Source organism: Tupaia chinensis, unplaced genomic scaffold (assembly GCF_000334495.1).
Source record: "Tupaia chinensis unplaced genomic scaffold, TupChi_1.0 Scaffold000048_1, whole genome shotgun sequence".
NCBI lineage: Eukaryota > Metazoa > Chordata > Mammalia > Scandentia > Tupaiidae > Tupaia > Tupaia belangeri.
Window position 1 is genome coordinate 1,124,244 of NW_006159506.1, and position 22,951 is coordinate 1,147,194.

General features: G+C 48.1%; 1 protein-coding gene across 4 annotated transcripts in view; it reads right to left on the reverse strand.

Moving 5' to 3' along the window:
• The window catches only part of LOC102474151 (phosphatase and actin regulator 1), a 418,994-nt gene that overhangs the window by 60,597 nt on the left and 335,446 nt on the right, over nt 1–22,951 (reverse strand). For 3 of the 4 annotated variants that reach the window (XM_006141181.3, XM_014590989.2, XM_006141180.3), the window contains 2 exons: nt 18,125–18,292; nt 15,893–16,099 (listed from right to left, as the gene is read on the reverse strand). In XM_006141181.3, the coding sequence (XP_006141243.1) occupies nt 15,893–16,099; nt 18,125–18,292 (375 nt within the window). The remainder of the gene's footprint in view (nt 1–15,892; nt 16,100–18,124; nt 18,293–22,951) is intronic. The other variant, XM_027774820.1, reaches the window with a different exon arrangement.

Genomic DNA, 22,951 nt, shown 5'->3' on the forward strand with positions numbered 1-22,951 from the left:
ACTCTTTCCATTCTGTACCACAGACGTGCGTCCACATTAAGGATGCCGGTAGTAAGGACAGTCGTAATTTCGGACAAAGGGCCGGCCAGTGATGCAGCAGTGAGATCCTGCAATGCTGAACCCAGGTGGAAGGTCCCAGGTTCGTGTCCTGAAGCCTCCGTGTGCATGGTGGGCTTGTGTGTGCCTGCAGTCCAGGTGGACTGGGGCTGGGATTGCGGTATGAAGGCCCTGCTGGGGGCTCCTGTCTCTCTACTTCTGACTGGCTCTCATGGAAGAAATACAAAGAGCATTATAGCCAAGACTCACGCTGAGCTTACTACGTGCCAGATGCTGCCCTGTCATTCACGTCCTAACCAATTTAATCTGAACAGCAAGCCCACGCGGTAGGTGCCGTTGCTACCTCGCTTTTACAGGTGACACAGGGACTCCAAAGATGCTATTCTGCACTTCCTGTTTCAAATCCGTGTCCTCCTCTGGACAACAGTGGCTGTGCGAAATTCCCCAGGGTTCCACACTTCCTTCAGCTGACATGAGAGGTGCCCATTGTGTTTACAGAGCCAACCCAAACTATGGTGATCGACTGCTGGAGGAATCCACACCCCTTCCAGAAACAAGCCAGTGGATGGCGATGTGAGTAAAAAATGAGTCATGCCATCCGGCTCGCACAGCTCAGGGCGTATGGACACCATGCTGCTGAGCCTACAGCTAAGATCCAGAACAATCTAACGGGTACAGTGGGCCTGGTAAGACTGCTCCACTGGAACTAGGAGATGAGGTAATGGCTGCATCACTGGACTCCCACGTAGTCGGCTGCAGTTTGAGTCCTGGACCAGCAGGTTAAAACTCACGCTGGGCGCATGTGCGTGCATGCTCAAAACCCCAAGAGGAGATAGGAGGAGAAGGGATTGCCATGTGGCCAATCCCCCAGGAGGGTGGTGATTTCTCACTTTCTGTCTCTCTCTGTCTTTTGGGTAAGCCTATAGCAAAAAATCTCTCTCTTAAAAAAAAAAAAAAAGATTGCTCCCCGAGTACCAAAATGTAAACCAGTCGTAACCCTGGGGGCTCATCCCGGACCAATGGGCACAGCAGAAGGTAACCACATTCCTTTGGGAACACCACAGGCAGCGCTAGGTAATTCCAAAGCATGGGGGTGAAGCAATGCGACACCTCTGTCCAGTTCCTGGCACCAGCTCTGCTCCTGTAGTTCTTGGGAGCTCAGGCATAAACCTAGCAAATGCGATACATCCGGAAGTGGTGGGGTTTTTCCTCCAGGGACACTGAACCCCTGCACCTTCATCTGTGGGCTCTGGTTCTCTAAGGCAGCCAGGAGCTCCTTTGCTTGGTCAGAAGGTGCTGGCGGGAGGGCAGAGTGGGATTCTCTACCGCGGGAAGGGCGGCGATTACCCTGTGCCCCGTTATCACGGATGGTATCTTTGTGGGTGCTTCCATAGCAAGACTTACAGACTTGGTTTCATCCCTGGAAAATCCACTAAGTGGGCTCCAGGAATTCCATCCGAACAGAAGGAAGAAAACACCCACTGGGCAAATTAGTGGAGATGCTTACTCTTATTGTTCTGGAAAAGGCCTGCTGGGCTGTAGGGGACCCCCCTTTTCTCCACCCCCATGCCCTGTTTCAGTTTCACTCCATGTGGCTATAAATTAAATAGAGCAGAGCATGAAAGAGAATCATTTCAAGTAGCTTTGACTCAATGGTTTTGGTCAAAAGGAGGAAATGAACAAGAAGGCTAAAACTGGGTAGAACTGACTGGTTTCTGCCAATCAGCTCTGCAGGCCTTCCCCTCCCCTAAGACCGAGTGCCCGGGCAGCTGTGTTAAAGCAGAAGTGCTTATTTTAATAATGCTATGACATCTCACTTATGCCTTGTAGGTGATCTGGAGGCACAGTTTGGTACTGACTGCACCCCGTCTATCATTCTTTATCTCTGCCTCTCTCTGTCTCCATCTGACTTCTTTCCCTTTCCCTTTCCCTTTTTTCCTCTTCATTCCAGGGCATGCATGCTCACGGGGAGAGAGGGAGAGGAAAGAGCACCCCCCATGGGGTATGGGCACACAGCAAACCCTTCTCTTCCATTTCTCCCTCCTTTTGGTGTGTTTTGGGCACACCTGCACACACACCAGTGTTTTTTATTTTTATTTTTTTCAAGCCACCAGGTCCGGGACTCAAACCACAGTTAGCCATATGGGATCCAGCTGCCTTAACCATCAGGCCATGGGTTGACCTGTATCTTCCTATCCCTTTCCTAGGCCCCCTTGACCGCCGCCCTAGGCTGGAGGCGGCGGTCATAATGTGTCATAATGGGCCCCCAGCCCCCTCGTTGTCCCCACCCTGGACTGGATGTCTCCCTAGAGCACGCACTAGGCACGCTTAGTCCTCTGTGCACTTCTAGTCCTTGCTGCGAGTCCAAGCACGACTCTCAGTCTCAGCTCTAGCTGGCGTCTCCTGCCCTGCAATGCCCTGAGCCTGTCTGGCCTCTCCGAGCCAGGCTGGGTTCCCCAGTCAGCATGTACATTCCCGCTTCGGGGCCTTTACTGAGCCCACCTCCTGAAGTGCTTTCCCTGTTCCTGCCTGATAATCAAAACTGCATCTGCCCTCCAAAGCCCCACGGAAGCCCCTTTCCTCTTGCAGGGCTCAACCTGAACTCCTGTGGGATGGTAGTTGGCCCACTGGGTTCTGGTCTGCTCCGTGCTGGTTTCCGTGGGCCCCCGGTGGGTGAGCCCGTCTTTCCAGCTAACGTCTCAACGCTCTTGTTCCACTTTGGTGCACTGCCTGTGGAGCAGCTGCTGGTTTTCCACCAGTCAGACCACACTGACGCGGCCTCTCTCCTCTCAGGGATGCTGGCTGGGTCCAGCTTCATACTTCAAAAACACCAGGGTTAAATGGCCTAACGGTTATGTCTCTGGACTCCACCTGGGTGATCAGAGTTTCAGTCTCTGACTCACGGCTTCAACCTCACACCAGGTGTGTGTGTGCCCAAGATCCCGAGAGGAGGCTGGAGGAGAAGGGATTGTGGTGTGGCTATTATCCTCCGGGAGGGGTGGGTGATTTATCGCTTTCTGTCGCTCTCTGGCAAGCACATGTGCCCTATAGCAAAAGTCTCTTTCTAACAAAAAAGAAAACCACGCTTGCCTTGTTACTGTTGACCTTTTCTCTGAACAAAAGGGCACACACACACACACACACACACACACACACACACGTCAAAAAAGCCTCAGAGGTAGTGTTCAGTGCATGGTGGAACTAGCATAAGTGAGAAGGTGGATGGAAAGCCGGCCAAAGAGCGGAGGGAAGACACTTCCGAAAACCTATCTGTCTAGGCAGTCATCCAGGCCTGCAACAAAACACAGCAGAAGGCAGAGAGAGGCTGTCCGGTTTCAATGTGTCCTATGGAGCATGGACAGCCAACAGAAAAGCTGTGAAGTTGCGAGTCAGAAATCACCTTCCAGGGAGGATTCCTTGTCCTGAACTAGCCGGAAAAGACATAAAACCTTTTCGGAGACTCAATCTCTTAATCTATAAGAATTCAGGGATAAGATGCCTCCTTTACCTTGAGGCACCTCCTGGAATGAAATGCTTTGCACCCATCTGACGCATGACGGTTATCAGCTGTGGGAGGACCCCCCTTTGCATTTATGGTAGTGACGGCAGGGGGTCCTGCAGGGGTGCACGCCCACTCCTTGGCCTACTGACTCGTTTCTGCTCTCAGACTGATCAGGAGGCAGCGTACTCATAAAACTGTCTCCGCTGATGGAGTGCAAGAAGCAAAAACAACCAGTTCCAGAAGAAAGAGAAAATAAGCCCCAGCTGTGAGTGGCACAGAGCCGTAAAACCCAAGAGGGCCGTATTTCCAAGCATGACGCAGCTCTGGGTTATGATTTCGGACAAGAAAATGAGAACACAAGATTGCTTCTGAAGTCGGTTCTCGGGCTGCGGCCTCCTCACAGGGGTGTAGACCAAGTGTATAGACCTCTCTCCTCAGCTCCACAAATTTACTTTAAAAAAAAATTAATGTTTTTGCTATAGGATATCTGTGCTCACCAGAGAGACAGAAAGAAAAGGAAAGTGAGGAACCACCACCCGGGGGATGGCTGCCCTGCAATCCCTTCTCTATTCTCCCCTTGGGATCTTGGGGATGCATGTACGTGTGCCTGGTGTGACTCACTGACAGACTGACTCACTGACTGACTGACTTTCTTTCTTTCTCTCTTTTTCTTTTTTTTTGAGAGATTTTTGCTATAGGGCATGTGTGCTTATTGGAGAGAGAGAGACAGAGACAGTGAGAAATCACCTTCCAGGGAGGATGGCCATGCTGCAATCCCTTCTCCTCCATTCTTCTCCTGGGATCTTGGGCACACACTACATGTGTCCAGTGTGTTTCAAGTCCCTGGGTTTGGGACTCGAACCGTGGTCAACCATGTGGGAGTCCAGTGATGTAACCATTACTCCATCTGCTGGTCCCCTTGGTGTGATTTTCAAGTTACCCGGTCCAGGACTTGAGCCATGCAATATACCATATGAGACCCAGTGCCTTTGTGTTGCACCTTCTGCTAGCCCCATAAATACTCTTTAACATTTTTTTAAAAAGATTTAATTTCATTTGTTATTATTTTTAATTTGCTGTAGGGCACATGTGCTTTCCAGAGAGAGAGAGAGAGAAAGTGAGAGAGCAAGTCACCACATCCAGGACTTGAACTGCAGTCAGTCATGTGGGAGCCCAGTGCCACAACCCCCAGCCCACCTGCTGGCCCCTTGAATGCAGTTTCATATTCACATTGGCTGGGGAAGCCTATTTTTCACTATAATGTGGCAGCAGTACTTGTCAATGACAGTAGCACTTAGTGCTTAATGAGCAAAGGTGCTGGGTGTATTTCTCAGTCACTTGGCACCTGACTACGGTGGCTTATAATCTCTGATTGGGCAGAGGTATCCCACTCTTAGACACCGAGGGCCTATTAGAGGTGTACTTGAACTTAAGTCAAAGTCCAGCGTCGGGACCAGCAGATGGCGTAATGGTTATATCGCTGGACTCCCATGGAGTTGACCATGGTTCAAGTCTTAGACCCGGTGGCTTAAAACTCATGCTGGGCAGGTGTGCATGGCCAAAATCCCAAGAGAAGAATGGAGGAGAAGGGATCATAGCGTGGCCAAATACCTGGGGGATGATTTCCTGCTTTCTGTCTCTCTGGCAAGCGCATGTACCCTAGAGCAAAAACCTCTAAAAAATAAATAAATTAAAAAAGAAAGTCCAACATCACTGAATTGCTGAATCCGATTGCCCTGGGCTTCCAGAGGAAGCTCAGAGGAGCACGGTGCATTTCTTTCAGGGCACAGGCCACCGAGGCATGAGGAGAAAAAGACAAAACACGCTGAGTCCTTGTAGTGAGAAGGACGGTGTCAAGGGAAAAAAAAGAGTAACAAAGAACGTCACTAGGTTTAAATGTTCCAAACCTGGTGTTACCTCCCCAAGCCAGGCCAGCACGTGGAGATGACAGCAAGCAACACCTGATATTAGTGAGCGCTTTATCCCAAGACCTTCCAGAGCCTTAACGTGGTGCCCACAGCAGCATGCACACCACCGGCACCAGCAGCTGAGAACTCCAAGCCACTTTCCACAAAGAAACACTTTAGTTCCCACTGTCCCTATCTCCAGGCAGCCTGGGAAGATGGCAATGACTGGGGAGTACCGTGCCTCATTGAGCTGAGGAGCCAGGCAAAGGAGGGGGCCTCTTATCAGCCGAGTCACTAGGCACACCCACCTTGCAGGACAGGCAACTCGATTCTATGTAGCCCGAGTGCACATTAGTCACTGCCAGTGTGCCATGCTCGGAGTCACAGCAGCAGATGTCCCTGTCGTCACAGGGACAAACACCTGCCGATAAGATCAGCTGCTAGTTTGTTGGAGACTATAAATCATCTATGTCCAAACACATGGTATGGTTTATTTTGCAGCCATGGGCTAGCGTTGTTATTTCTAGGGAGACTGAGGCAGGAGAGTTCCATTCATCTGAACTTGAGTTGTCTGTTTTTGTTTAAAGAGAGATTTTTTGCTATAGGGCGCATGTGTTCATCAGAGAGACAGACAGGAAGTGAGAAATCTCCCTGCAAGGGGTTAGCCATGCCACAATCTTTCTCCTCCATTCTCCTCTGGGGATACTGGGCACACACACACACATGTGCCCAGTGGGAGTTTTCTGGAGGTTTTTTTTTTTTTTTTTTTCTTTTAGGGTGTGTGTGTTTGGACAGAAAGGGTGCGTGTGCTTGCCAGAAAGACAGAGAGAGGCAGAGAGACAGAAAGTGAGAAATCAAACCCCGGGGGGTGGATGGCCATACCATAATCCCTTCTCCTCCATTCCCCTCTCGGGATCTTGGGCACGCATGCACACGCACCCGGTGTGAGTTTAAGCCACCAAGTCCAGGACTCAAACCATAGTCGACTACATGGGAGTCCAGTGACATAGACATTACACTAACTGCTGGTCCCCCCAGCGGGACTCTGGGACTCTAACCATGGTTGACTAGGTGGGAGTCCAGCGACATAGCCATTATGCCATCTGCTGGCCCAGAATCTGAGCTTTCTATAGCACAGGCATTCAGGAGGCTGAGCTGTCCAGAGAGGGACACAGACCTCACAGCATCCTCTGGGGTGGGAATGGGGAGGTTGGCTGCTTGGGAACAGGGCAGGAGCTCAGAGGAATCAGAATCAGAATCAATCAGCCATGAGGGCCAGCGAAATACACGCCCCCCTCAGAACACTGCAACAGGGACAGAGCCATAGGTCTAAAGCAGCAATTCAGACCACACAGGGAAATACTCCAGAGAACACACATAGACTATTAAGAGGTGGGATGTTCAATTTGAAGGTCAAAAGAGTTCAAACAGGATACATAATCTTGTTATTTATTTACTTATTTTTAATTTCCAGAGAAAGTGTGCACTCGTGGGGGGAAGGAGGGGAGGCTGCTTCAGTGGGGCGTGGTCACAGCACAGACCTTTTTCCTCCAACCAGTCAGGATTTGAGGCACACATGCACACGTACCTGGTATGTTTTTCAAGTCACTGGGGCTGGGATTTTACCTGCAGTTGGTCAGTGTGGGATCTCCCTCGGCACAGGGCTTAATGGCTAGGGTAAGGGGCTGACCCTAGATCTATAAATATTTTGAAGAAAAAATGAGGGAGGCTGTGGCTCATCTGTAACTTGCATTGTCTCGGATGCATGAGACGTGTTCACTGCTGAGGTCACACTCCCATTTCTTGCATTCAGTGATGGCGTGGCTGGTCTAACTGCCAGCAGCAGGTGTCTATCAGAGCATGCACATTTGCTCCTGAAATTCCTAGTGCGTTTCCGAGACCTAAGGCTGGACCAGGAGTTTGACCAATGGGTGAGTGCCATGTTGTAAGCCCCACTCTGGTAAGAGGCTGCTTTTCCATCTAGGTGGTTGTTGTGTTCTTCCAACACTGCAGAAGGCAGGAGAATCAGATTTCACTGAGCTGCAGGACATTTCTCCTGCTCCCGGAAGAGGCAATGTGCAGCCATGAATTTGCTGGCTGACACCTTCAGCACTAGGACTCTGTCCCGCCCAGGGCCTCCTGTTTCCTGGGCACAGCACTAGCCAGGACACAGCAGGGAACAAGACAGAGGACTCCATGCTCTCATGAAACTCACCCCGGGACATTTAAAAACTGTTAAAGAGGAAGACCCGAGGACAGTCACGTGGGGCCCTCTGCAATTTCGGGCTGACACTGGATATCTCCAGTTACCTTTATCCATCCAATTAGAAATCCACCCAACAGCCTTACTGCCCACCCTCTGCACCAGAACATCATGGAGACGTGTTTGACTGAGATCAAGCTACTGCTGCTGAAAGGTCACTGAAGATACCCTCTTTCATCTCCAAGGTCAAATTCCTCTCCTGGCATTCAAGGTTCTCACCAATTTCTCACCAACTGTCGGTACTATGCTCATAAGAACCCACACTCCTGCCCAGCTGGGCTGTTGGCTATTTCTTGCATATCAGATGCTTTATACTCAGGTGCCCTTATGCATGGACTCTACTTCCTAAGAACATCCTCCTCTATACCTGCCTGCCCAGTTTTACTCATTTTTAAGGCTTGTCTTATGGATCCATCTTTCTTTTCTTTCTTTTTTTTTTTTTAATTTTTAAGTTTTAGGTTGTTGCTGTAGGGTGTGCGTGTTTGATGGAGACAGAGAGAAAAAGTGGAAAATCATATACCACGGGGAATGGCCACACCACAATCCCTTCTCTATTCTCCTCTTGGGACTTTTGGGCACATGCTCAAGCACCTGGCATGATTTTCAAGCTACCAGGTCTAGGACTTGAACTGCAGTCGGTCATGTGGGAGTCTAGCACACCTGCTGGCCCTGGCTTCCTTTCTTTTTTTTAAGACAGATTTTTGCTATAGGACACATGTGCTCACTGGAAAGACAGAGAGACAGAAAGCGAGAAATCCCCCCCCCCCCAGGGGGATGGCCACGCCACAATCCCTCCTCCTCCATTCTCCTCTCAAGATCTTGGGCAGGCACACATACGTGCTTGGTGTGAGTTTTAAGCTGCCAGGTCTGGGACTCGAACTGCAGTCACCTACATGGGAGTCCAGTGACATAACCATTCTGGCATCTGCTGGTCCTGCCTACATTCTTCTTCATAATTTCTTTTTTTTTGATTCTTCTGAAATGATTGGCTCACTGACTCTGAATTTCTTTAGTGCTATATTTGCATTTCTTTGTATTAAACATTTTCTGTAGCTTATCACTGTCTGCAGCCCCCACGGTTGGCAGCTTTAATGATTTCTGTACATTAGATAAGGGCTGGCAGAGCAGCCGCACACGGTGGGCCCTTCAAACCCAAGTACTGAGTGATTTCAATCTCCAACTGAATGGTGCTACGAAAAAGACAACAGCTATTTTGCTGTGATCTTTGTCCTGATCACAAGTCAAAGCAGAAATCACCCTCTTAAAATGTTTTTAATCAACAAAAATCTTTATATGTACTATGGGAAGGATTTTTACATTTTGAGAAAGAAGATCAAGGCTGGAAAAACATGAATGGATACACAGGTATGAAAAATAAATTCAGAAAAGAAAACACCCTCGTTCCTTCTGAGTTACTTATGTTTAAAGTTTTTCTGCATATTACGAGTTTCAGCATCTTTTCTTTTTCTCTTCACTCTAGGGTGTGTGAGCTTATCAGAGGAAAACAGAAAGAGGGAGAGAGAAAGAAAGAAATTATTCCCCAGGGGGATGGCTACACTATAATCCCTTCTTCTCCATTCTCCTCTTGGGATTTTGTGCATGCACACACACGCATCCAGTGTGATTTTTCAAGACCCTGGGTCCAAGACTCGAATCATGCAACTGGCTATGTGGGATCCTGCACCTAACATTCACAACACTTGCTGGCCCTCAATGTTCTTCTTTAAAAAGTTGTAGTTATTTATTTGATGAGAGAGATAGAAAGAGAGAGCCTGGCCCCCTGACAGAGTTTTGATACTGCTAACTTTCCCTAGCTTCAGCTGTCCTGGATTGTGGGCATGTGTGCACTTGAGGACATTGCCAGACACGAACCTAGAACCTTCTGATGTGGGTCAGCTTTGCAGAGTGGAGCATGGCATCTTACCACTGCAACACTCCTGCCTCCGACAGGCACACTGGCCAGTCCACAGACAGACCTCCTCCACCTGGCCGTATTGCTCAGAGCGATTGTCCTCTGCCTTAATTACTCAGGACCAGGACCAGGCAACCAGAGGTCTATGGCTGAGAGCTGCTAAAATCATTCAGACCACCAAACCCCTGCCTTTCTGGAGACACTTCAATAAAGGCTCCGGCTATGGTTGTCTCCTTGTTCCTGCCTCTCAGCCTCCCTGCAGGACACACTGCACTTCTGGCTCTAGGACCTGTGAGCAGACAGACTGGGTTTCCTGAGTCTTTCCTGCTTCTCTAGTTGTGTGGCACTTGGTGAGCTCTCACGTAAAGATCACAGATGCCATTACAGGACCGTTACCAAGAGACGGTAAGCCTTACATCACTTTTTTTTTTTTTTTAAAGAGGTTTTTGTTATAGGGTGCGTGCACTCGCCAGAAATACGCAGAGAGACAGAAAGGGAGAAATCACTGTCCGGGAGGATGGCCACACCACAGTCCCTTCTCCTCCATTCTCCTCTCCGGATCTTGGGGATGCACCAGCCCCACAATCTATGTTATTTTATTATGGTAGCTCCAGCAGAACTGATACATGCTATAAAAATAAAGAAGCAGATTTTAACATTTCTTAAGTGGATTAAAATACACAATGCTAAAAAAAAAAGGCAAGCAAACAAGCAATAATTTAAAAATAAAATTGGAATAGGTATCTTAGTTGAGGTGGTCTGAATTCGTGGTTTTAAGGGAAGACTCTGGAGTCAAACAACAGGAGTTCATGTCCATCTCAGTCACCAACTTCTCTAAATTTCATGTTCACCTTCTGTGAAAAGGAGGTGGTAACCAGAACGGTATCTGGCACATAGGACTGAGTGATAAAGTTTTCAGAACATTTTAGCTGGGGAACCAGCAGTTAGCGTAATGGCTATGTCGCTGGACTCTCATGTAGTCGACTGTGGTTTGCATCCCGGACCCAGTGGCTTAAACTCACGCCGGGCGCGTGTGCGTGCATGCCCAAGATACTGAGAGGAGAATGGAGGAGAAGGGATTGCGGTGTGGCCATCCCTCCTGGGGGGTGATTTCTCGCTTTCTGTCTCTGTCTCCCTCTCTCTCTGTCTTCCTGGCGAGCACACGCGCCCTACAGCAAAAACCTCTCCAAAACAAAAACAAACAAACAAACAAAAAACCATTCTAGCTGGTTTTATTATGACCCAAATGTGAACATCACACTGAGAGATTCGGCTCTCGTGTCTGCTGTCAGCAGAAGGAGACATCATTTAACTGGCAGGTGTGGGGTACCCATCCCATAGACCTTAAACAGAAGTCGCGGGTTATTCACGCAAGGTTTAACGTTTGACTTCTGCAGCCAGGACGCCTGGGGAGGTGATGGGTGAGGACGGAGCAATAGCACATGGTGTTTTACTGCCTCATCCAGGTCTCCCATCACTCTAAGAAGGATGCATTTACTTATTTTTTAAAATTTGCTAGAGGAAGTGAGTACTCAGAAGAGAGACAGAGAGAAGACGGAGGGGGAGAAAGCATCCTCCAATGGGGTGTGGTCACACCACAGTCCCTTCTCTGCCGCTTTTCCATCCTGCCTAGATTTGGGGCACACCGGGCACATAGGCTGGTGTGTTTGGCAAGCTGCTAGGGTCAAGATTTGAACTCTGAAGTTGGCCATGTGGGATCTGGCTCCTTTAGCCACGGGGCCATGGGGCTGGCCCAAGAAAGATGCATTTTGAGCACCATTCACCCCACATCCCATTCGTGACACAACCAGCTCTGCTGGACACCATATTTCCAGAAAGACAGGAATCAGATGCTCAACAAATCCAGACCTTGAACCATCAGCCATGGCCCTGGCTGAGGCTAGAGAAGATGAGATGGAAGAGGAGAAAATGGGGGAAGAGAGAGGGTTGGGGAGGGCAGGTGAGCTCGTCTCTCTGCCTGGCTGAAGAAAGAACACTTGTAAGACAAATGGTCTCCCAGTGAATTCACAGTTTTCCTGATAAAGGGGACGTGAATGCTAAATCAGAGATGTTTCTGCACGCCCTTCCCTGACCATGAACGTGGAAGGATTGATAGCTCCAGTTCAGGCTCCCGTTTCCCAGCACTCTACCCGACTGCCAACATGGCCACTTGGGGACTTGTAATTGGTACCCTGCGTTTCCTTTCAAACACACCAACAGAACAGTCAATGCTGAGAACACACAACTCAGGAGTCTCAGTGTAGAGTTCCAGAATTCTCAGCGTATTCATTCCTTTAGACACGGCCCAGATGTCTCTAATTAGTAGCAGAACAGGGTTAATGTGGCTATCTCCTGGTGACGCTGATTCATTATGACTGATGGCTCACTTAGAAGAATTAAGCAAGTCTAATTGAATTTATACCCGAAAGATAGCTCTAGACTCACAGTCCATAAACACCTCGAGCTACCTTGTTTTTGTTGTACTGAAAGGCTATCTACCAGGTATGGTAAGCATATCAGCCTTCGGTATTTTAATCCATAGATCCATTGGTTCCAAGTTCTATGGAGGTGAGGTTGACAGATAAAATAGTCCACTGTTTTGGAAAAGACCAGGGAAGCCAAAGAAATCGGGCTAGTTCAGGCATCTTTAGTCTCTCACACATGAGTCCTGCAGATCCTAGGCCATTCGAGCTCTAGGGCTTATAGCTGAAGTTTAAATGCACATTAATGAATTAATTAGATACTTAGATAAAGGAGAGGGTGTTGTTTATTAGGGAATTCTGTGAATTCTTCTTTTAAAATGTTTCATAGGGCCAGCCTGAGGCATGGGGTTAAGGTAGCTAGATCCCACATGGCCAATGGTGCGGTTCAAGGCTTGGATCCGGTGGCTTGGAAAACACACTGGGAGTATGTGCCCATCCAAATTCCCACCAGGAGGGAGAGATGGAGGGGAGGGACTGCAGTGCAACTGTGCCCCAAGGGGGTATGCTGTTGATTTCCTTCTTCCTGGTAATTATATGCACCCTCTGGATAAACAAATACATAAATAAAATCGGATGTGTTGGTCTGCTTTCTTTCTTCCCACAGCTATCGGTGAGAGGCTTGCTAGCTCTTATTTCAATAAATACTCTCCCTGGCTCAGGTCATCCTGAGTAATTCTACTGGTGATTTTGAAAGACACACATAGAGCTGGCCTCAATGGCTCCTCTGGTGGACCTTCAACCTTGTCCACATTCTGTACAGAGACCCAGGAGAATATTCATTTTTCGTTATGGAGCACAAATGCTCATTAGAGACAGAAAGAGAGAGTGGGAGAGAGAGAGAGACAGACAGACAGAGGGAAAGTGAGAAAGCATCCTCCAGGGGGATAGCTACATTGCAACCCTTCTCCTGCATTCTCCTCTTGGGATTTTAGGTGGGCATGCACACATGGTCAGCATGGTTTTTAAGGTGCCAGGTCTGGGACGTGAACCGTGTAGTCAGTTAGGTGGGATTCAGCTGCCTTCATCTCCACACCATCTTCTGGCTCCCAGGAGAATATTTTTTTTGGAGAGGTTTTTGCTATAGGGCACGTGAGCTCCCCAGAAAGACAGAAAGAGACAGAGAGACAAAAAGTGAGAAATCACCCCCCAGGGGGGATGGTCACACCACAATCCCTTCTCCTCCATTCTCCTCTTGGGATCTTGGGCACACACATACATTTCCCCACCTTGGGTTCAAGCCACCGGGTCTGGTATTTGAACCGCAGTCGACTACAAGGGAGTCCAGTGACATATCCATTATGCCAACTGCTGCTACCTCCCAGGAGAATATTATAAAGGCTAGTTGCCATCCTATCACTCCTCTGCTCACAAGCCTGCCTAGGGAATAATGTCTAAATCCTCGTGTGCCCTTACCTAGTCAACTTAGTCCCTCGGTACCCCTACAGGGGAGCCCCCACCAACTATACCCACCCTTCAATGACCCAGAACACTGCCACCTCTGAGAAGAAGGGTCTTCTTTTCTGGAATGCCCTTCCCTTCTTTTCTAAAAGTGCTTTTCAAGTAAGCTCAGGCTTTAGCTTTTTCCAGGAACCCCCTTTTCAGGATGCACTGAACTACAGGCTCCACTCCCACCAGAAGTTATTTTAGCACTCTGTTTTGTAGACATACATATTTGCGTATATTGGTGTATGTATATGTACATATATCCATTACTCTGTCAGATACAAGGGGTCTTCGCAATGCTCATGCCAAATGCATATTATGTAAAAATTACGCATGGTTTTTGAAATTTTGTGCACCCAAAACTTCTTCAGCCCCTTCATATGAGTCTCTACTTTGAGACCTAACACAGTATTCCGCCTACAGTCGGTGGGTTAAACAAGTTCATATGACACATGGGGGGATAACTTTGCACGACATTTAATGTTTCTGGAGGGAAATTTGATACCGAAGCTCGTAAAGATGCATAGCCTTTGACAGCTACTCTAATGCTAGAAATAAATACGAGAAAACTCGGGGATGCTTATGAAGATAGATGAAGGGTGTTGTGTGGTGCCATCTGGGGTGACTTTACAACCAAGAAGATGGCAAAGCAGCCCTAAGAGGTCAGCCCGGTAAATCCTAATGCACACTAAGTAGCTAATGAGATCACAATGTGGACCACTTCCGGCCATGAGAAGCAGCTCACGCCATGGTGCTAAGTGCAAAACGCAAGCAAATAAACAACATGGACAGCAATATTTAGTGTTTATTCATTACTAGATATAGGTTAGATTATTATTAAATTAAAAAAATTTATTGGACAGACAATGGCTCTCTCTTAGAAGAAGGCATAGGGGCTGTTTCTTCTTTGTGATTTTCTGTGAATTTAAATTTTGGGTCACTTCGCTACCGTGTTTCTTGTGTGTCGAACGATCCCTTTACATGGAAATTCCCCTGCCAAAGCTCTGACAGAGAGACCAGCATAGACATTGTGCAGTTGGACTCGCGGCGTCGAAGCTGGACTCTAACGGGACTGAGCACCCCCGAGGGACATCTCGCTGCTCTGAAATGACCTTTGTAGAACTTGGAGCTGGTCTACCTGGGGGTCTTACTTCTCTTTGCTCCAGAATGTCGACTCTGGAAAAGTTGGTTCTTTTTCTTGAACCCCAATTTTTCTCCTATAAGAAAAGTGAAAGTTCTTCTCTAACTCCGCCCCATTACATGGGACAAAATGGTATAGAGTTCCTAGATATTTTTTTTTTTTTTTTTTGCTGTAGTGTGCATGCATTCACCAGAGAGACAGAAAGCGAGAAATCACCCTCTGGAAGGATGGCCACACTGCAATCCCTTCTCCTCCATTCTCTTCTTGGGATTTTGGGCATGTACGCATACGTGTCCAGTGTGAGTTTAAGCCACCGGATCCGGGACTCGAACTGCAGAAGACTACATGGGGGTCCAGTGACGTAACCATTATGCCACCTGCTGGTCCCTCCATGAGATACTATTTGTAAAGAGACCGAATACATTGTAAAAAGGCAGTCGGTCAGTATCGGATGGGGTTGTTACCAAGGTTGAAGAAATAATTCCCTGGAGTCGTTTGATACCTGATTCTATCAAACCTCGAGTGACATAGTGGTGTCTGAAACAGGCACGCATGTGCTGGCAAGTGCCATTTCCCTGGGGGCCCGATTCAGGGTGTGTGGGTCCATTTAGGAAGTACCACTTAGAAAATGCAAACCTAGAAACCATTTTTGGGGAGCGCTGCTTGGCTGTGGCTGCTGTTCCTACCAGTCTGTGCCATGCACGTGTCAGCTTGGCCTAAACTTTTTTTCTTTCCAAAGAGAACAGACAGTACCAACATAAATCTTAATAGAAAAAAATATACTGGCCTTCCGGTCAATCACATAAAGACAAAAACACTTCAAACCTTGACACATTCATTATGGAGGAAATGAGGCACTATTTTTAATCTCTGCAGAAGTTTGGACGTGGAGTCTAATTCACCTGACGGGCAAATAATCCTGAATTAGTCACATAAATGGAACATACATGTTACAGGCAAGCAAGACTGAGGGCTCCTGGCCCGTGGTTGCTGGGAGATACCAAAAAGCTTCTTCACACAAAAACACACACCCTGCTTGTGACTGCATTTAGCAAGACGCACACAGAAACACCCACAGACCCCACGGGGCAACCTCCCCAGAGAGGGGCATTCAGGCCTCCGAGAAAGAGAACAAGGGAAAGAAAGGATCCCTTGAAGGGAGGGAGGGAGACGTCCCCACTCACCTGTTAAGTGGTTGGCCATCCTGGATGTGGGTTTGGGAGGCAGGGCCGGGGGCTGCTTGAGGAGGGACAGCTGCTTCACTGGGGTGTCCTCATGGTCTCCAGAGAAAGCAGCAGGTTTTTTGGGGGGCAGTAGCAGGACTGGTTTGGCGGAAGGTTCTTGGGACAGGAGGACTCCAGACTCATTGGCAGAGGGGCTCTCTTCAGACACTGGGGGGACAACCACACGAGACACAGGAGACATTACACACACGATCAGGCGAGGCTGCGGGACCAGTGAGCGACACAGGATGGGGACGTGGCCAGCCACACAGAAGAGCACCGGCTGCTTCAGGTTGTCACGCAGGTTTGGAGACTAAAGTGAGGGCACCTGATTTCAGGGGTGTGGAGGGAGACGGGGGCAGAGAGAGGAAGGAGAAGAAGGAAGAGGAGGAGGACATTGTCTTGAAATCATCCCAAGGTTCACCATGTCCAACTCGGCGTCCACCATATGAACCCTGTGGGTGCTCTAAAATGAGGCTCAGAGTACCGTGGGATGGTGAGTGTGGAGACCAAGGATGAGGATTCCCCTCCAAACCAAACCTGGGTGGGTTCGAACAAGGGGACAGTCTTGTTCTGCCCGTTGGGTCTTGCTCTGTCCCCACTCTCAGAGGGGACACCAGGTACGAGGACAGCCCAGGGGCTGACACTCCACAGGCTACACTCCAGGCTCTGCCGTGGGCAGCCACGTCTCAGCCTCAGGGACACCGTCCTGCCCCTGCAGGCTCCTGCACGCTGATGGGCAAAGGGCGCTTGAAGCCAGCACACTTCTCTCTTCCCTCTCCTCTTTCCTCTTGCTCGCCAGAAGGACGGTTTCCTGGTTTGAATTCCCTCCATTGGCTCTTGCTCTGATTTGGGCCTGACTCTTCTCTCCCTCGACCTCCAGGGGGAGCCCTGACCACTGCAGCTGAGAGCTGTCCCTGGGTGGTGGCTCACACTTTCTACCATGTTGGCCACCTGGCCTATGGCAGAGGGGACCTCTGCAGTTTCGCTGGGATGACCGACTTCACTAAGACAATCAAGCCCACCTGCTTCCAATGTCACACAATGGGTTGGATTCAAAACAAAACAAAACAAAACAAAACAAAACAAAACAAAACAAAACAAAACACAATGAAACAAAACCAAATGAAAGTCCACTGCTCTCCTTGGCAACGCTCCCTGGGTGGGAAAACTCAACTGTACGGCCTTCCTCCTGTCATCACCATTGTGGTAAGACACCTGCAAATGCCTCCTCTCCCAACCTGGGACAGGGACAGTGTTCTGGGTACACTGAGGCCCTGCAGGAATCCTCACGTGCACTCAATTCTCCCCTGGTGTCAAAGGACACTCTTACTGTCTGTGCTGGACACACGGATGGAACAAGTCACCCCAGGTCCCAAAGTGGAGCGTGAAGACTAACTCTGTGAAGCCACCTCCCCCTCCTCCGCCCATGGGAGTGTCGAGTGTAGGTTTTGCAAATGGCGTGGAGAAAGGTCATGGCTTCTCTAACCACATTCCAGCTGTTTCTAGGGGTTCCTTCCCCCCAGATCTGTCTCCTGACAGATACTGAGCACTTCTCATCAGTTGTCAGGAGGGACCCATCTTTTGGCAAAGTTAAAACCATTCTGCAAATAACTTTGGACCAAAGTTGTCAGATGGCCTCAAAACTCACCAACCAGCAGGGTGCAATGTAACCAGCTAACTGTATACAGTCTGATTGACAACTAACTGACAGTCTGATTGACAACTAACTGACAGTGTCGGCCAGCTGGTACAATGTACCACCTGGTACGTTAACTGGCACCCTGGGAGGGGACTAAAGGGAATGCCCATTGCCTTTCCCACAGGCCAATTAGATAATGCTGCATTGAAACATGGGTCTCATTAGCTGCACTTAACAGAAATAACCGCTAGTAAATAATGCCATGACATTCTAAATCATGACTATTATAAAACACAAGTCATATTTCCTCCAAAGAGATTAAGGTTATAAAAGATGCATTTAGAAACTGCAGGCCAGCAAATGTAAATGTAGTCTATTTTAGAAAATAGTTAGCATGCTAATGAATCAATACCTACAGGCGGTCGGTTTCGTTCAGATGTCTAGAACTTTACGTTCAAGATGGTCCTAGTAGAACTACAGGCCCCATCAGGCCAGAGGTCCTCAGGACCGCATTCTGGGGGTCTGCAATACAACAGTGCCCTGGGGGTTACCTGGCCCGTCCATGATGTCTGAAGGCTGGAGCACCTCATATGAGCAGGGGTCTCTGGGCATGGGAACCGGCTCCATTTCGGACAGGGCAGGAAGAGACAGCTGGCTAGAGCTCAGGGACTGCCCGTTTTCCAGGGAGTCATCTTCATTCGATATGGAGAGTTCCCCATCTGTGGGAGAGAGAAGAAGGAGAGGCAGGGTTAGACGGCGGAAGGAACACTTAAAACCTGCTGAGTCCGGAGGCTTCTGAACAATCTTTACCAAGATCAGGATCGCAAGTTGACATCCATTCTTTTGCTTCCAAGGCCTCTTATTTTATTTTTAGAGATATATGCTCTAACCATAGCAGTAAATCCCAATGATTTTTGCTCCATCTTTCTAAGTCTAAGCCATCATATTTTGCATGTATGCATGTACTTGTAGACAGGGTCTTGCTGTGTCACAATCCTCCTGTCTCCACCTGAGTAGCTGGGACCACAGGCAAGTACCACTATGCCCAATGTGTAGGGTGGGCTGGGAATTGAACCCGGGTCTCCCATGTGGCCTCGGTCTGACAAGTAGCAGCATTGACCAGCATGTGTTACCATGGCTGTGACTGAATTTATTACTCTTTTTCATGAAAAGTGAATTAAGATGACCTTTTTTCCTAAGCTTTTGTCACCAAGCGTGTGTGCTCATGGCGGGGGGGGGGGGGGGGGGAAAACACCTCCCCCCCCCCCCCTCGGGGGGTGGCCATGCCGCAATCCCTTCTCCTCCATTATCTTCTAGGATTTTGGGCACACACACACACACGTGTCCAGTATGGTTCTGGGACTTGAGCGGCAGTCGGCCACGTGGGATCTAGATGCCTTAAACTCCATGCCTTCTGCTGGTCCCTGAATAAAAAGGACTTTTCCCTCGTAGTTTAAAAACCTTGGGAAAGCTCAGTCGGCATTAGAGATGAGAAAACCAGGCTTGGGAATTCCTGCTTTAGGGAGCCAAGGGCTCCCTGTCACTCAGCAAGCACCAACACAGAGTTTGGAATTACAGGGCCTAGGGAAAACTCAGTGCCCGTTGTGTTTCCCTCTGCCCTCGTCCAACACCCCTGGGTGGAGACATGTTTAGCAGGATTCTGATTTCCACCTACCAGGCTGCTGCAGCCCAAAGACGCTGGCAAGCGCCAGAACCCCTGCCGACCGCGGACCACCAACTGCCACACGGTACGCAGCCTTTGATCATGCTTAGGACTCAGCGAAGCAGGGGCAGACAGTTAACGGCGCGGAGGATCAAAGCCCCAACACAGTGGCCATTTGTCAGAGCTGGACTCCCCCGAGTGAGTTCAGCCTAGCACCGGGGAGTCTTAGATAACTAGACATGAAAGCCAAATTAATTTGTAAAGGGGACTGGAAGCTGGTCCAGTTAGGTGAATAAACACCCAAATGAAAGACTGCAGGGTGCCTACTCAGAGAAATTGGCACGCGATGACCTGATGCAAAATCAGAGATGATTCTGGGGTAGAAGGCAGGGAGGGGACCCGAGGGTTCATCTGAGATAAACAAGTCTTTTCTTCTCTGCTCCTTTCACAGATTTGATTTTATGTAGCGATGATAAGTGGGACCACTCCTCCTCTGCCCCTCCATCAGAACTGGCCCAGGGACTGTTCAAACGAGCCATCTATAAATCAGTAGGCTTTAAATAGCATGAGTCAAGGGCAGCTGGTGTTTGACCTGAATCTTCATAAACGTGTGAAAACTACAATGGGTACCCCAACAGCATCTGAAGCAGATCATATAAAGCATGGGCATTTGAAGATCCAGGGTTGGGTTGTTTTGTTTTGTTTTGTTCTTTGGATTTAGCTTTTTTGTATGCCCAAAATGGTAACAGAAGCTATTATCCCTGGGATTAACAATGTAATGAATACTCATTAATCACAACACATGAGCAGACTCTAAGCCCAGGCTATGGGAGCTACACAACTGAGCTGGGAGTCTTCGGGATGGGAAGGGAAGCGGTGTGAGTGCCAATACACTGCCATCCCATAATGGACTGTCCCCCGGCCCCTTAACATGCTTTTACTTTATTAAATTAAAAACAAATGTGGGACCAGTAGATGGCATAGTGGTTGCGTTGCTGGACTCCCACATAGTCGACCATGGTTTGAGACCTGGACCCAGCAGGTTAAAACTCACACCAGGAACATGTGCGTGCCTGCTCAAGATTCCGAGAGGAGAATGGAGAAGGGATTGTGATGTGTGTGCGTGCCCAAAATCCAAGAAGAGAATGGAGGAGAAGGGACTGCACATGGCCGTCCCTCATGGGGGGTGTGTTTTCTTACTTTGCTACTTTCTCTCTCTCTGTCTCTCTCTAGTGAGCACACTTGCCCTATAGCAAATTAAAAAAAAATTAAAGTTAAAACTTCAAAATTAGAACAAATTAAAAATAGAACACAGACTAGTATACATAAATAGATATTTCTTTAGGCTGTAGGAGAGGGAAGCCAGATGCATGGTTTTGACTTACTCGTAACACTTTCTGATTTTTAATTTGTAAACTAAAATCTGTATACCAAATGGGAGAAAAGGAAAGGCAGCATAATGGAAAAATACAAGCTTAACAGAGCTAATAGAGGAATAAACTATCCCAAGTATAAGAAGTATTTGTTTGGGTAAATAAAGATTGAGTCTTAGACACCACTTGGAAAATGTGTAAAATGTACAACCTTGTGAGGAATGGCAGAAATGCAGATGAAATGACCGTGTGGGGGATACTGAAGTATGAAAATGTGTTTGAAATAGCGTCAAGTACACAGGCAGGAGTGGACGGCAGTATGTGTGTGTGTGGATTCTAAGTATATAAAAATGAAATCTGGATGGAGGTTGATAATATTCTGCAGTGAAATTGGCATGATGTAAGTATAATGTCATGATCTTTAATTTTTCTTCCTATAAAGATGCTTACATTTATTAAAAAGGAAAAAAATAAAACAAAACAAAAACAAGACCATGCTTGGACTTGTTTAATGAAACAAAAAGTTAAATGAAAAAGAAAAAAAGAAAGTTTCGGTTAGACGGGAAAACTTCACATCATATCTCTGGTTTCTGGGAGGAGGAATTTTCCCTAAGTGGTCCTGATTATTATTATTATTTTTTTTAGAGAGGTTTTTGCTATAGGGTGCATGTGCTTGCCAGACAGAGAGAGACAGAGAGACAGAAAACGAGAAATCATCCCCCAGGAGGGATGGCCACGTCGCAATCCCTTCTCCATTCTCATCTTGGGATCTTGGGCATGCATGCACATGCGCCCGGTGTGAGTTTTTAGGCACCAGGTCCAGGACTCGAACCACGGTCGACTACATGGGAGTCCAGTGACATAGCTATTACGCTAACAGCTGGTTCTCCCCCACCCCCCTTTTTTTTTAAAGAGAGGTTTTCTTGGTATAGTGTGAGTGTACTCTCTGGAGAGACAGAGAGACAGAAAGTGAGAAATCATCCCCCAGGAGGGATGGCCACGTCGCAATCCCTTCTCCATTCTCCTCTCAGGATTTTGGGCACGCACGCACACGCACCTGGCGTGAGTTTTAAACCATGGGATCCAGGACTTGAACCGTGGTCGACTACGTGGGAGTCCAGCGATGTAACCATTCTGCCACCTGCTGGTCCTGCTCTGGATTCTTGCTCACCTCTTGCCCCTCGCAGATACCTCCACTGGCCTCTGTTTCTCCACTCTAGCTGCCCTGTCCTGTCCTGACTGCCCTAGACCAGTGTGATTCAGGACTCAGACTTTCCCGCAAGGTGGGCAATTTCAAGGTCGAGTCTGGCGGGACTTTTTCCAGACCAGCCTTCATCAGCGCGGAGGGTGATTTCCTCACACTTCTCTCTCTCATCTGTCTTATTTCTCCGTGGGTTCAGAAACTCAAAATGGAGAAAGGGTGCTGTTGGTGAGACCCTCGAATCCTTAACAATCCTAAGACCCAAGGGAAGAGAATGCTTTTCCCATCACAGGTGACAAGGAATTGAAGGAGCCCCTGACGGGCTAGAAAGGGCACTGTTATAAACCACAGTCTCCTGGGAAGCCTGCGTCTCAGCAAATGAGGGTGTACCTTGCTATACCCCGGCTTATTCTCAGGAGAGACAGGTGGGGAGAGAGAAACAGCGGGTAGAGGAGGAAGGAGCCAGACATGGAGCGTGGGGAGAGCCTGGTCATCCTTACCATCATCGCTTACAACAAGACTTAACTTCTGGGGACCTCAGATTCTGTCCCTTGAAAATCAAAGGACTGTGTTAGATGGCCCCCAGCTTCTTTCCTTGATCAAAGTCTTCTCTCCCTGAGGCTGGAAGAGGTGAGAATAAGCCTCCCTGAAATGTGCAAATTGGTCCCAAAGAAACAGATGAACTTAACACAGCAAAGCATTTTATATTTTATTCTTTTTAAAAAAAAATTTTAAAAATGTAAAATGTGCATTTAAAAAAACGTATGCATTGCATTTCACAGTTAGGTTTTCATTTTCTTATCTGGCTCTCTCTGGGAGTATTATAACAAGAACGAGGTAGTGTGAGGGATTTCTGGGTGATTGTAAGTTACGTCAAGATTTATGTTTTACTTTTAAAAAAAGACTGGTTAAGTACAGCTTTCATGTAGATCTAAAGGTCTGTGCTCAACATTAAAAGTCTCTGTACACAGCAGAAAGATGGGGGAGAAAAAAGTGAAGGCAAAAGAAACATTTTGGGGGTGTCTCTGACATTAAGCGCTATGGTGGACTTTCAAATATATGATGGGACTATATTCCCTGGAATGACACTCAGAAATTCACTACGAGCCAGGGTGTGAGCTCTTTCTTTCCTCCCTCTTCC